A 12,634-nucleotide genomic window follows, 5' to 3' on the forward strand; every position below is an offset into this window, starting at 1 on the left:
GGAATATCTGACAGCATATCAAAGTTCTGCTCAAGTGGAGCTAGAGCTGTTCCCCAGTCCAAGGCCAGTATTCCTCCGAGTCTCTGTCCTCCTCCATTGTGGTAGATACTGTCCTCTGTTTGGGGACCTTACCTTTGGCCATGCATCCTCTGAAGCCTCAGACAGAGCTCTATTTATTCCTGAAGAACTAACCTTGCTGTATAAAACTTTTTGTTTAGATGCCAGTAGGATCCAGGGAGATTGGAGAGACAGAATTATGCCTCTCGCCATACAGAATTAACGTGAACAATTTTAAATTGAGCACAGCTTACTTACATAGTACGACCTTAGATGACCTATTTAATAACAGTACTTTCGTTTATCTGTGGTGTTTTTATATGTTTAATGTTCTGTGTCTCTTTTCTTTCATTAACAGGTGATTTGACTGATGCCAAAACAGAAGATAAACTTGGGTCTGATCAGTTTGAGGTGGAATGGCAAACTTACCAGACAATCTTAAAAAGATCTAAAGTCATGGAAAAAACCAAATGGATAGACATAAAAGGGAATCATGGTAAGAAAGATGTGAGACTCTAGAGGTGGGATTCCCATTTATTCTCCACATGTGAAGGACGGTAGGAAGATGTGGGTTACTCATTCTTTTTGCTCCAGGAAGTCTTAATGCAGTAGAATCCTCATCTCAACTGGAAGAGTAACCACCAATTTTAGCCCCCAATTTTGTTCTCCTCCATCGGCAGTGGCCTTGAACAATTCTTCTGTATATGGTCAAACATTGTCTTGAGTGGCAGTTATCAAAAACTTATCATGGAAGTATTATTCTTTTTTAGAAATAGTGTTTATCATATTTACCAATCTCATTCTCATATATATATATATATATATATATATATATATATGGCCAGTAAGACCTGTTTGTTGTCCTGAAAAAAGTCTTTCTGGAATATTTCTGTGGGTCCATTTGTAGTCTGTCATCTTTGGCATTGGCCAGCCCCCAAGTTCTTCTGCAGTTCTTTCTGAAAAAATAGAATCTGGATCCTGGACAGTATCAGCAACTCCCAGAGACCCAAAGAGATGGCAATACAACTCCCATGTCATGTTACTATAAATTGTATCTTTATGAGTACTTTAATTGCATGCCTCTTTGGCTGGAAAGCAGGATAAAATATAATTATGAAATCAATTAGTTTTTGGTTTTGTTCTATAGCAGTTTAGGCATTATCCAGTGCCCTATTATCTATAATTATTATTCCAAAATAAAGGCTGTCTCAGCATATGCATTGTAGAGCAAATCTTGCTGTCCTGGACAAACTGGAATTAAAGCTTTGATAGCTCCCTGGATATCCTGCTGCAATCTCAAGATTCATAGTACACTGGGCTTGTCTTAACCTGGACTTATTATTTTTTTCGCAGTCTCTTGCTCAATTCTAAATTTGTTTCGAAACGTTGTTTACCACTTTCATTGCAGATACATTCAACATTCCAGGTCTGGAGAATGTCCGGAACTACTACAGGTATGTCAGTGTACCATGATGTCAGAGACTGGCTGGACTCTGAGGTGTGGTGACTGGATTCTGATGAGTGGGAGAAGGGGGATTGGAGACTGACTTGGAAGAAGGTATCAGTAAAATAGATGAACCTGTAACAGCCAGGAGACCAGAGGCAGAGGCAGGAGAAGCTGCAGGACTGGAGAGTGAAGGAACGGATGCAGGAGGAGGGAGAGATAGGTCAGGCCGGTATAGAGTCGAGGACTTCCACACCTCCTCTTCCTGCCCTCACCTCTCCTGCTCCACTGTCTCCCAGGACCAAAAGAGGGTTGAAGAGGGAGGAGCAGAAGGTGAAACACAGGCGGAGTCTGCACCTGCTTGTGCGCAGCTTGGATAGGGGAGATACATAAGCCAAGGTTGGGGGTATCTGCCTCATCAGATGCACTCTCAGAAGTAGCTGAGACACATAGGGCTGATGGACATACCTTTCCCTAACTTGTAAGAGTGCTTTTGACAATGAAGAGTTGATTCCTCCCTCTGGACGTTCTTGTCTGACAGCGCTGTGACACATACTGCATTCAGGAATCCAGAAGGAGAGTCGATTGTGTGTGGGACAGAGAGATTCTGTTTAAACAAGGTATATAAGTGTTAGGAAGAATGACTTCATTAAAGTAGCCTAGAAAATAGTTATTTAGGAAGTAGTCATCTGCCCCAGTCTTTGGCTTGCCTGTGTTGTTCCTCCTTCCCTGTTAGGATTTCTGTTCAGCTCTATTCCTCTGTTTTTGCCCTCAGATTCTCTCTCTCTTAGCCACTATTTTGTACTTTTCTGTGTTAAAAGATGGCAAAGGTGATGAACTGAGTCAAATGCAGTTTTGTTTCTCCCTCCCTTAGTCTTACTGGACAGTAGTCAACTAAGCTTTACTCAGAGTAGACCCACTGAAAGTAATGAATAGGACTAAACTAGGTCCATTAATTTCAGTGGGTCTACGCTGAGTAAAGCTTAGTTGAGCACTAGGCAATGTGTGCATTTATTCCTTTTTACATTTCTCTTTCTTCCAGATTTTTCTGACTACAGTATTCCCATCTCATTTTGGTAGGAAATATTCTGCTTGGAAAAAGGACGGCTCCTTCCATTACATCCACATCACACCTTTTGGCAAATATTCTTTCATCTGTGTGGATGCGACTCTCAATCCAGGCCCCAAGAGACCCTACAATTTCTTTGGGATATTGAAAGCGGTAATGTAAAACACCATGCACTGCAGCCATAGCTTGTCTTTCTTCTATGGCTAATAAAATCCTAAGCCTGTGTGTTACACCTGCCTGAAGTCCAAAGTCTGCGGGAAGCCTTTAGAGCAGTAGTTCTCAAACTTTCTCGGGCCTGTGTGATTTCATGAACTCATCCCCAGTGCCCCCTACCCTACCCCTATAAAAAGCATTATTCAGAATAGCCGTTTGCATGACCCACTAAGGAAGATAATAACACAATAAAATTCAAAACAGCAACAATTAATTGCACATTTATTCAAAATCCAATTGAAACTATTTAGTTTAGTAATCCAACCAAATTGATGAACTTAATCCAGTGTTACCGTCATTTCAAAATCTGATTTGCACTTCCAGTGCCCCCCTTGCCTCTTAAAGCCCCCCTAAGTAACCCCCCCGGCAAGTGGTACTGCCCACTTTGAGAAATCAGCATGCATTTAAAACAGGGGTCAGCAACCTTTTTCAGCCGTGAGCCAGTCCACCGCCCCTCAGACCATGTGGTGGGCCGGACTATATTTTGAAGGAAAAAAATGAACAAATTCCTATGCCCCATAAACCAGAGATACATTTTAAATAAAAGCACACATTCTACTCATGTAAAAGCACCAGGCAGGCCCCACAAATAACCCAGAGGTGCATTTTAAATAAAAGCACACATTCTACTCATGTAAAAACATGCTGATTCCTGGACCGTCCGCGGGCCAGATTGAGAAGGCGATTGGGCCGCATCTGGCCCCCGGGCCTTAGGTTGCCTACCCCTTAGGTTGCAGTAAGTGCTGATTGGGGTTGTAGGAATTAAGGATCCAACCCACTGGCCAGATCTAGTTCCCCACCCCTGTTCTAACAGTTGGGCTCCAGTAAGGAAACACCCGCGATCTCAGGCTATTAACATTCCTGGACAAGTGTTGCCTTAAGGCAGGAATAGGGAACTGTTTTTGCCCCATGAGCCACATCCTTATCAAGATTAGGCATGCAGGTAGATGGGGCCATCAGTCGTATCCATGGCATGGGTGTTGCAATGGCATTGTGCAAACTGCTTAGAAGTCATGGCTTCAGACACCTTGCAAGGTGTTGCTAGCAACAGGAGTTATTTTCTTGTTGTTCGGCAGGGGATTCAGTGCAGGTTTGGAAAGCTGGGCTGCTTAAAAGGAGCAGGATTTAACTCCCACCGATGAGTAGAGATTAAATCCTGCTGCTTTGGCTGCCAGTGCAGGATTTAACCCTGTTCACCCCACTCACTGGTGATATCAACTGATGGCCAGAGTGACTTGGGAAAAATGACATCGTGTACCAAATTGGACCCCTTGCGGGCCAAGACTAAAACCCACAATGATTTGCAGTAAACTGATAGCAAAACACATATCCATATTAATCTATTGGATCTGGTAATGATAGTTTTCATATATTTTTCCTCTTTTTTTTACATTTCGGCTGCAGACTGGAATGCTCATTGCCAATTATTTCCATTTGCCTGCACAAACTGTTATGTTTAAATCATAGTTTTGCTTTATATGAAGAATACTGTGGTGGAAGTCGGTGCTAGGGGAGGCATTCTGAGAGTTTCCAGGGGCGGTTCTCCTCACCCCCCCATGAAAATAACAGGCACTAGCATGGGCATAGGCAGAGGAGCAGCTCTCCACACCCCCCGATCAAGTAAAACAATAGAAATACTTAACAAACTGACCAATCACATCGGTTCTGCCTCCCTAACAAAGGTCCTGCCTCCCCCAACAAGAATCCTGGCTATGCCCATGGGCAATAGGAACCTGAGCTGGATTGGATCCTGTCATGAGGCAAGGCAGTAGAGGAGCTTTGACCCTTTGATCCTTTCTTACATTGGCAAGAAAGGATCAATATTTTGGTAATGCCAATTGTGGTGGGCCAGATTGGGATCACAGCAGCGAGCAAAGACTTATATCCCCGGTACCCTCATGTCTCGGGTCCTCCTCAAGATCAGGTCCCTAGTGTCTATACTATTCTGCTTCCCCACCGCCATTGGTATGTGGAATGTGGCTTACATGATACGCAGGCTTATTTATTCAAACGTGCATATTGGCATTTTAATGACAAAAAGAACTTTGAGAAATTATTTGGAAATATCTGCTCACAGTATCCATGCTTTTTAGAGCAGCCGTTGATAAATGCCTCTTGCAGCCCAGCCTCAAAAGCAAGTCTCGTTGAGTTAAATAAGACTTAACACCCTAGTGTGTGTACCTAGGATTACAGCCAACGGAGTGTCTGGGAAAACCCAGCCAGATGGGTGGGGTATAAATAAGTTAATAACAACAACAACAACAACATGCTGCTAAAGCTCTTGTAGTTGCTCTTTCATTTCAGAATAAAATGCAAGAACTGTCATCACTGGCTGCAGAAAGTAGCGGCAGTAACCATTCCATTTGGTTTGGCCATTATCCCACCTCAGCAATCGTCCTCTACATCCCCAGGAATACGAACGGCAATGCGGTAATATTTCTTTTCCTTTCTGGTGCAAATGTATTAATGTTTTTCAGCTGTTGTTATTAATTGGCTACAAGTTAGTATTTCTTCTCCAAAATCAACAATAATCATTTATGTTTCCGTTAGCTCTGCCACAGCATATTTGTGTGGGCATTTCCATACGCTGGGTGGTCTGATGCCAGCTCTACATACTCGCCAGCGTCACGGAACTCTAGAGCTGGAACTGGGAGACTGGAAAGATAGCAGGAAGTAAGAAAATGTGTGCTTTGGCCTTTTTTATAGTACTGTTCTTATAGCAATGTAAAATCAGTGCAAATGTCATTTTAGCTGGTTCAGAATGAATCTCCCCACTGGGATGACGGTGATAAAAATGGATGACGATTCAAATGTGGGTGAAGGAGAACCAGGCATTGTTACTGCAGAGGTACGGGATAGCAATTCAGGGAGGCCGCAGTACCTTCATATTGCCAGGATTCAAGCTCAGCTTGTTTTTCCTCACCCATCTCACAGTTGCATCCAAGCAACTGTGACAAAAACTGTACTTTGTGTTTAGAGTTGTCACACTGCTCTATATTGTTAACACTTTTTTAAAAAAAAAGTTGTGTGTTTGACAATTCTAGATGAAGGAATTCTGGCTGGTGCAAGGTATCTACTCAAGGCATAGCTTTTCATCAAAAATGGATTAAGTGGAAGCAGAGGAAATTGGAAAAATCAGTAAAATGTAGCACCAGGCAGTATAAATCTTCTATCCTTAAGATGTTATTTGTTAACCAAAAGTGTACTGTTTTTATTGCTGAACATCAGGTATAGGATCCTTGCTTTTGATCACGATCTCTTCAGCTTTGCTGACCTGAAGTTTGAAGAATGGCCTGTGGTTCTTATCACCAATCCCAAATCATTCCTTTATAGTAGTGCTGCTCATGAACCACTGCAGAGAATCCTTCACTCCACCCACATCCGGTAATCTGATGTACCTTTGCTACTTCTAAACTTTTAAAAAAACATTTTCTTGTGCAAATGTGACATATACAGACATTAACACGGCAAATGCTGTCAATTTTGAATGCATTGTAAAAGATGTTGACAGGCCACATTATGTGTGCTGTTAAATCATTTAACAATCTCTTAAGTTAACAGTAATTTTTAAAAGGAACATCCCGTTCTACAGCAAAGTAGAACAGCAAAGTCAATCCAGTAATTTCTGCCTTGCCCACTGTAGTATGCCTTGACTGAGGAATCATTTATACCAGGCATCCCCAACCTTCAGCCCTCCAGATGTTTTGGACTACAATTCCCATCATCCCTGACCACTGGTCCTGTTAGCTAAGGATCATGGGAGTTGTAGGCCAAAACATCTGGAGGGCCGCAGGTTGGAGATACCAGATTTATACAGTACACGGTAATTTTTATTTTACGCTTACAAGTGCTATATCTTAACAAGTTCCATGATATACTGGTTTATTTCTTTCACTTAGAATTTTGGCATTCTCTCCTTCTCCTATCAAGTTTGTCAAGGTCAGCATTGATGGCATTCATCTGGGGAATGCTGTTCATGTGTCTGGACCTCTCTATGTACTGAAATGGGCCCCTCAAAACTACAGTGAAGGGTTTCATCAGATAGAAGTGACAGTTCAGGTGAGTTCTCTGCTGATGCTTATAAATTTATCACACATTTTATAGCATTCAAGCTACTGGGAAAAAAATGTATTTAAGACCAAGTTTTTGCTTGGAAGAGCAAGGTCAATCCCTGTTCATCCACGATTACTTATTGATTGATGCCGGGCAAATTATTATTTCTCATCCTCATTAAAATGAAAGCAGTAGAAATACCACAGAGTTGTTCTGGATGACAGAGAGCGAGAATATATAATGACTTTTGTGTATTTTATGCTTGCTTTCCGAGTATTTATGACTCTCCCTGGTAGTGTAATCAAAGAAATGGAAGGTGAGGCTATGCAAATAGAAGCAGGGTTATGTCTGATGTTGCAGAGTTTGGAAGTGGATTTAGCCCTCCCCCCATAATGCCTTTGAGTTAGGGCTACTGCTAAGTTTGAAGGACACCTGGGCCCAGCCCAATGATCTTACTAATTATCGGTTGGGGTCATGAGCTGTTTAGAATCCTTTTATGCAAAAAGTAATTCTTATGATCTGGAGATTGGGTTTGTTTGTTTGTTTGTTTGTTTGTTTGTTTATAAAATAAATGCAGAACCATAAAATATCAAGGCAGTATACAATAGAATACAGGGGGGGCAGGTAAACCCCACCCCACATAATCACAAGACATGGCACACACGTACCATTTAAATGGCAGTGCCATCAACTTGGGGGCCCCTGCCCCCTTCAGATATTTTATGGGGGGGGGGGGCAAAAAAACCTTGGCCCTTAGGAATTGGCTCCTATGCTCAGAGCCAAACGCAGCACTGCCAAGTGATACCGCTTTTGTGGCCAGACCCAGAGGCATTCTGGCTGAGGTAAGATGGTGGCCGCTTCAGCCATGTGGCCCAGTGCCCCTCTCAGTACCAGCCCTAAAATAATGAGATACTATTAATAGGTGCCAATGTTGGCAATGGTGGGCACTCTTGATTCCTTGGGCGTTGGTACTTGCTCAAGAACGCTGGTGTCATCCCTGCTTCATATAGACTCCTTTCAACTTTCTTCTACAAGAGTAAACCACAACGATCGCCTTATCTGGCGAGAAAATAAAACAACTGTGCTTGGGAATACTTTGCAGTGAAGGTGAAATCTATCCACTGCCCACGGCATGGGATGCCCAAACCATCAATGGCTGTGATCCCATGTTCCCTGCAATATGCATACCTGCCCTCCCACTCACATGTGCGTGTTTACACACACACCACACCACACCACACCACACCACACCACACCACACCACACCACACCACAGAATGATGGACTTTTCACTAGTAAAGATGTTGAGTTGTTTTGCTATCGCACATTTGAAAGTCTTGTTCATTTCTTTGTGTTCCCATATTTAGGATGCCAGTAATAGGAATGCCACTCGGCTTCATACGTTTGCTATGGAGGAAAACCTCTCCCTCACATTTAACCTTCTGGCATCTTGGGTGCTTCTTACTGACCTCTATGTATTGGTGAGTATTCCAGAGGGGGAAAGAGTGAGTGAGTTGTGTGGGGACAGAAGTTTCTTTAACACACTTCGCCAGCAACTGCTTTTTTTGGCAGTTCGCAACAGATGGCAATAAAAAATAAAGGTAACAAAATCAGCTAAAACAATGTAGAAAATAAAAGGTTGTCAAATACACAGGATGCATCCAAAAGTGTTTTGGATAAGAAAAGTTTCGCATCCTTTCCAGAGTCCTTGTGGCACTATTTTAAAAGAAGAAAAGATTAAAACTCATGGAAAACATCATCATGCTTGATTTGACTTTTGCTGTGGATGTGTGTGATCTCCTTTCCCTCTTGATCCTTTAGTATTTTTTTGGTCTGTTGCCTTCAATGATTCCCAAATGGTGGTAAATAAATTTTATTCTCCCACCACATTATGAAAGATCAATATTGTGGGGGCTGTGTTTGGCTTACTAAATATATATATATATAATTGTATTCTTTCTTTTTCAGGTTCGAGTAGTGTTTGTACTGATGGTTGTAGTTCAAATTGCCTTGTTGGTTATTTTCCGGTATCGAGGAAATCCTACACTTAAAAGTAAGAGAAATTCTTTTTCTTGAACACAATTTTGATCCTTCCTTACCTTTTTCTTTTTCTTTAAGTACCAGTACTTTAAATTAAGCAAATGCACCAGTGTGATTTTCAGATTGATTCTACCCCTGCCCCTTTAAAAAGAATCTACGTAATAGCCTCTGTAGGCTGAGTATTCTATTCTTCAAAAGATAGGTACTAATGAACAGCTAAATTTTGGTTTGGTTTGAAAATGTCAAATGTCTCAAAGACTTCAGGAATACATGTTCATGCATCTTGGATGGATTTTGGGCGCAATCCACCGGGAAGTTTTCTTGCACCACATCCCATTGATTTCAGTGAATGAATCTGTTCTTTGATGGTGCTGTAAATGTATCATTTTGTAAAAAGTTACTGTATTTCTGTTTTTAAAAGTAGGGACTTCAAATTAAAAGTTTGTTTCCATTTTAGGACCTCTGGGCAGAGCAATGCGGGCTTCTTTTTCTCTTCACATCTTGAGCAAAATCAACTTTTTCTACCACTCATTTCTCCTGTTGAGCTTCTATACTCTTCTGGGTAAGATGCAAACAGGCACAGCGAGTTCATGGACATGCCAATAGAGCTTCTAGCTCAAAAGCCTCAATTATGTTGTGTTTAACTAAATAACGGCTTGTTTTTTTAAAAAACCATGCATTTGCATTCTGTAAAATTTATAATTCAACTCTTAACATGGGGCACAAAACATCTGTAGGGTACCCAAGCTTGCCTGAATAGTGATTACAAATAACTTGTAAATTTCAGGAGATAATTTGTTAGACATCATATACCACGTAGGAATGTTTTCATATTTGGCAAGCTACAGGTTTTTGTAAGAGGCATTGAATAGCAATCCCAAGATACCCGAGTAAGGCTGCTGAGAGGCATCCAGCAGGTCCTTGTACTACCATGTAAGCACCAGTGCTGCCCAAAACAACGCTAGTTCTTAGAAATTAAACAATGCAGTGCAAGTTGAGCAGTGCTTTTAAAAATGTGCACATTTCAGCCCTTATTGCTACAGTGTACTGTTTTAAGATTTAGCACTTCTAATTTCGCAAAGTAGTTTACAGATTTGGCCACTCTGAGTGACTTGCCTACAGTCTATGACGGAGGTGGGGCACAACCCAGGTTTCCTAGATCCAAGTCCAGCTGTCTAGCTACTTGATCACAGTCGCACTTAGGAAATGTCTGAAAAAATACTCATCTCCCACCTTTCCTTGTGCAGTTCAAGGAAGCTCACCCAAATCATGCAATGCAATAAAATTAAGGGTTCTACTTTCTGCCTAAATTATAAATCCAACAAAATCTAACCTTTAACAATATGTCACTGCTTATCAATTGCATTATTTACACTAATACCTTACCTGGTTTTTGTTGTCATGACTTGTTTTAATGGATATTGGACAAAATTTTGTTTTCCTTAAGACAGTGATTTGGGGGCTAGGTAGGCTAGATTGCAAGTTGTTCTTGTCATTTTCAGTGTAATGCACTTTTCTTCTCTATAGGGCCCTGGTTTATTGGTGATATTATAGATGGACATCTGGGCGTCTGCTTTTCCTTTGGAGTCATTGTTGATGGCCATTTCTTTGAAGGCAGTACGACCTACCTTGTTGGAATTATGCAGGTAGGATTCTTAGTAAACTGGTTAACAAATTGCCTCTAGTTTGATGTTTTTTGAAACATCTCATTTGAAAGAAATTGTAGTGAGGGTGGTCAACCTAAATATTTGTTTTGAGGGGAAAATGATTATGATATGTTTTAAGCAATAAATCTAATAGACTCTAGGGCATTTTATGTGTTATTATCATAGTCGGAGTTGTTCCTGGAAACTAATAGGAAGCCAGTGTAGCTTGCAAACATCAAAGTAACATGCTTCATGAATTGGATCCCAGCTGAAGTTTCCAAACATTTCTTTAAGGGCAGCCTCATGTAAAGCACATTGCAGCAATCCATTATTTTTATCATCATCATCATCATCCACCCTGGATGCAAACTAGGCATGTACAACTGTAGCCTGATCTGCCTTTTCCTGGAGAAGGGAGTACTGTAAGGATACAAGGCAATCATCTCTTAACATGTTTTTCAAAATGTCTTTGCATCCCTTCTTGATGGAACTGCTGCATTCTGCAGGAAAGCACCCACTCAGCTGTCCTGTGTGTGTCTTTGGGGGATCACAGAATTGCACAAAATGCAAGGCAAAATGATGGTGGTATTGTCTAGAGACAACTAAGCAGAGTCTGGAATGGTTTCAAATGGAATGGGGGGCCATGTGTTGAGATTCCTGCATTTCAGGGGATTGGACTAGACGGCCCTTGGAGTCCCTTCCAGCTGTATGAATCTATGGACCTATATCTATTTTGTCTTGCAGGTGGCATTCTTTAACCTACCATTGATGGCATATACATGTTGGTGTCTATTGCTGCGTTGCCAAGGATACGGCTTTGGCTACTATCTGCGTCATGCCAAACAGTGGCCCATCCACCTCAGCATGGCACTCCTGTTTTTGTGGCAGGTCTATTCCTGCTTTTTCCTGTTGAAGACATATGGAACTGTGGCTTTCTTCTTATCTCCACTGAGATTGTGGACTGTGGGTCTAACCCTCTTTCTGGTCTACAGAACCTGGACATTGCAGTCTTCTATGCTGAGAAGCTTTATTGTTGAAATGAAGAATGCACAAAGTTCTTAATAGGCTGCTTTTCGGGCAACTGAAGTACCATTTCACTTGAATTGTTAAGTGGTGAAGCTGTGAACTGCAGGTCTGTGTAGATGCTATCTCTGCAGCCTGAACAACTGAATGTGGAGGCTTGGAGCTGTCCCTAATTTATTTCCAAACTGCAGCATAATAGGGTGTTCAGTTACACAAAGCTGTAAAGGGATCCGTAATGTCTTTCCCAGGAGCTGCTTCCTTATTACATTTGTAATTTAGTTTTGAATTGCTGTCACCTTCATGTTGAATGAAGTTCTCAAATGGAATATTGTAATGGAATACAATTGCTTCTACTTTTCGTTTATATCAGGCGCACGAAACCTGTGTTTATATAAGGTGCTCTGGAAGCACACGCTGTTATGGATTTGGCCATAACAGAACAATCATATTACTTATATACCCATATATTGTATTGACCACAGTTTAAAGCACTTTTTTGTTTTTGTTTTGTTTTGGTTTTCTTCACCTTCTGCACTTTTACTTCCCCACTGAAATTTTCAATGATTTTTTAATTTATTTTTTTAAAAGAAAGATGTGAGCAAAGCTTCAGGCTGGGAAGCCAGATAGCCAGAGGGATATTTGATTTCTGTTTTAATCCAAGGCTGCTGCTAAGGGGGAAGTAAGGCCCTCTTGGGGTGTTCATGCTGTGAAGCCCTCCATCATAGGCTCAGGTTGTAAATAAACCATATATCATAAAGACACCACAGTCTCTGCTGTGCCTCATTCCGAAAGGAAACATGAACTCCTCGGTAAGCTCCTAGAATGTGCAACAATACAAACAAGATTTCTTCATGCTGCCACAACTTTTATTTGGATATTTAGTGACAAAGCCAGATCTACATACAACCTGATTCTTTAAGGGCAGCATGTTGCCATCGAGAATAGACTGAACTCCACTTCCCTGAGCAAACGCATCACCTATCCGTAGCACCTCTGTCTTGCTAAAATTAAGTTTGTGTGTTGGCCCTGATCCAGCTCATCACTGATTTTGCACTTCTGCTACCTCACTTTAATAAGCTGAGAAGGAAA

General features: G+C 41.4%; 1 protein-coding gene across 1 annotated transcript in view; it reads left to right on the forward strand.

Annotated features, from left to right (window-relative positions):
• TMEM62 (transmembrane protein 62) overlaps positions 1-12,306 on the forward strand; it is a 17,332-nt gene extending 5,026 nt beyond the window's left edge. The window contains 13 exon segments of the mRNA XM_080993447.1: positions 416-553; positions 1,466-1,511; positions 2,582-2,723; positions 5,088-5,180; positions 5,182-5,213; positions 5,334-5,456; positions 6,012-6,167; positions 6,683-6,842; positions 8,204-8,317; positions 8,805-8,889; positions 9,334-9,438; positions 10,404-10,522; positions 11,267-12,306. Of these exon segments, the coding sequence (XP_080849573.1) occupies positions 416-553; positions 1,466-1,511; positions 2,582-2,723; positions 5,088-5,180; positions 5,182-5,213; positions 5,334-5,456; positions 6,012-6,167; positions 6,683-6,842; positions 8,204-8,317; positions 8,805-8,889; positions 9,334-9,438; positions 10,404-10,522; positions 11,267-11,584 (1,631 nt within the window). The 3' untranslated portion in view covers positions 11,585-12,306.
• Positions 12,307-12,634: the final 328 nt, after the last annotated feature.

The sequence above is a fragment of the Podarcis pityusensis genome (genome assembly GCF_964106645.2).
Source record: "Podarcis pityusensis genome assembly, chromosome: 1".
Classification (NCBI taxonomy): Eukaryota; Metazoa; Chordata; class Lepidosauria; order Squamata; family Lacertidae; genus Podarcis; species Podarcis pityusensis.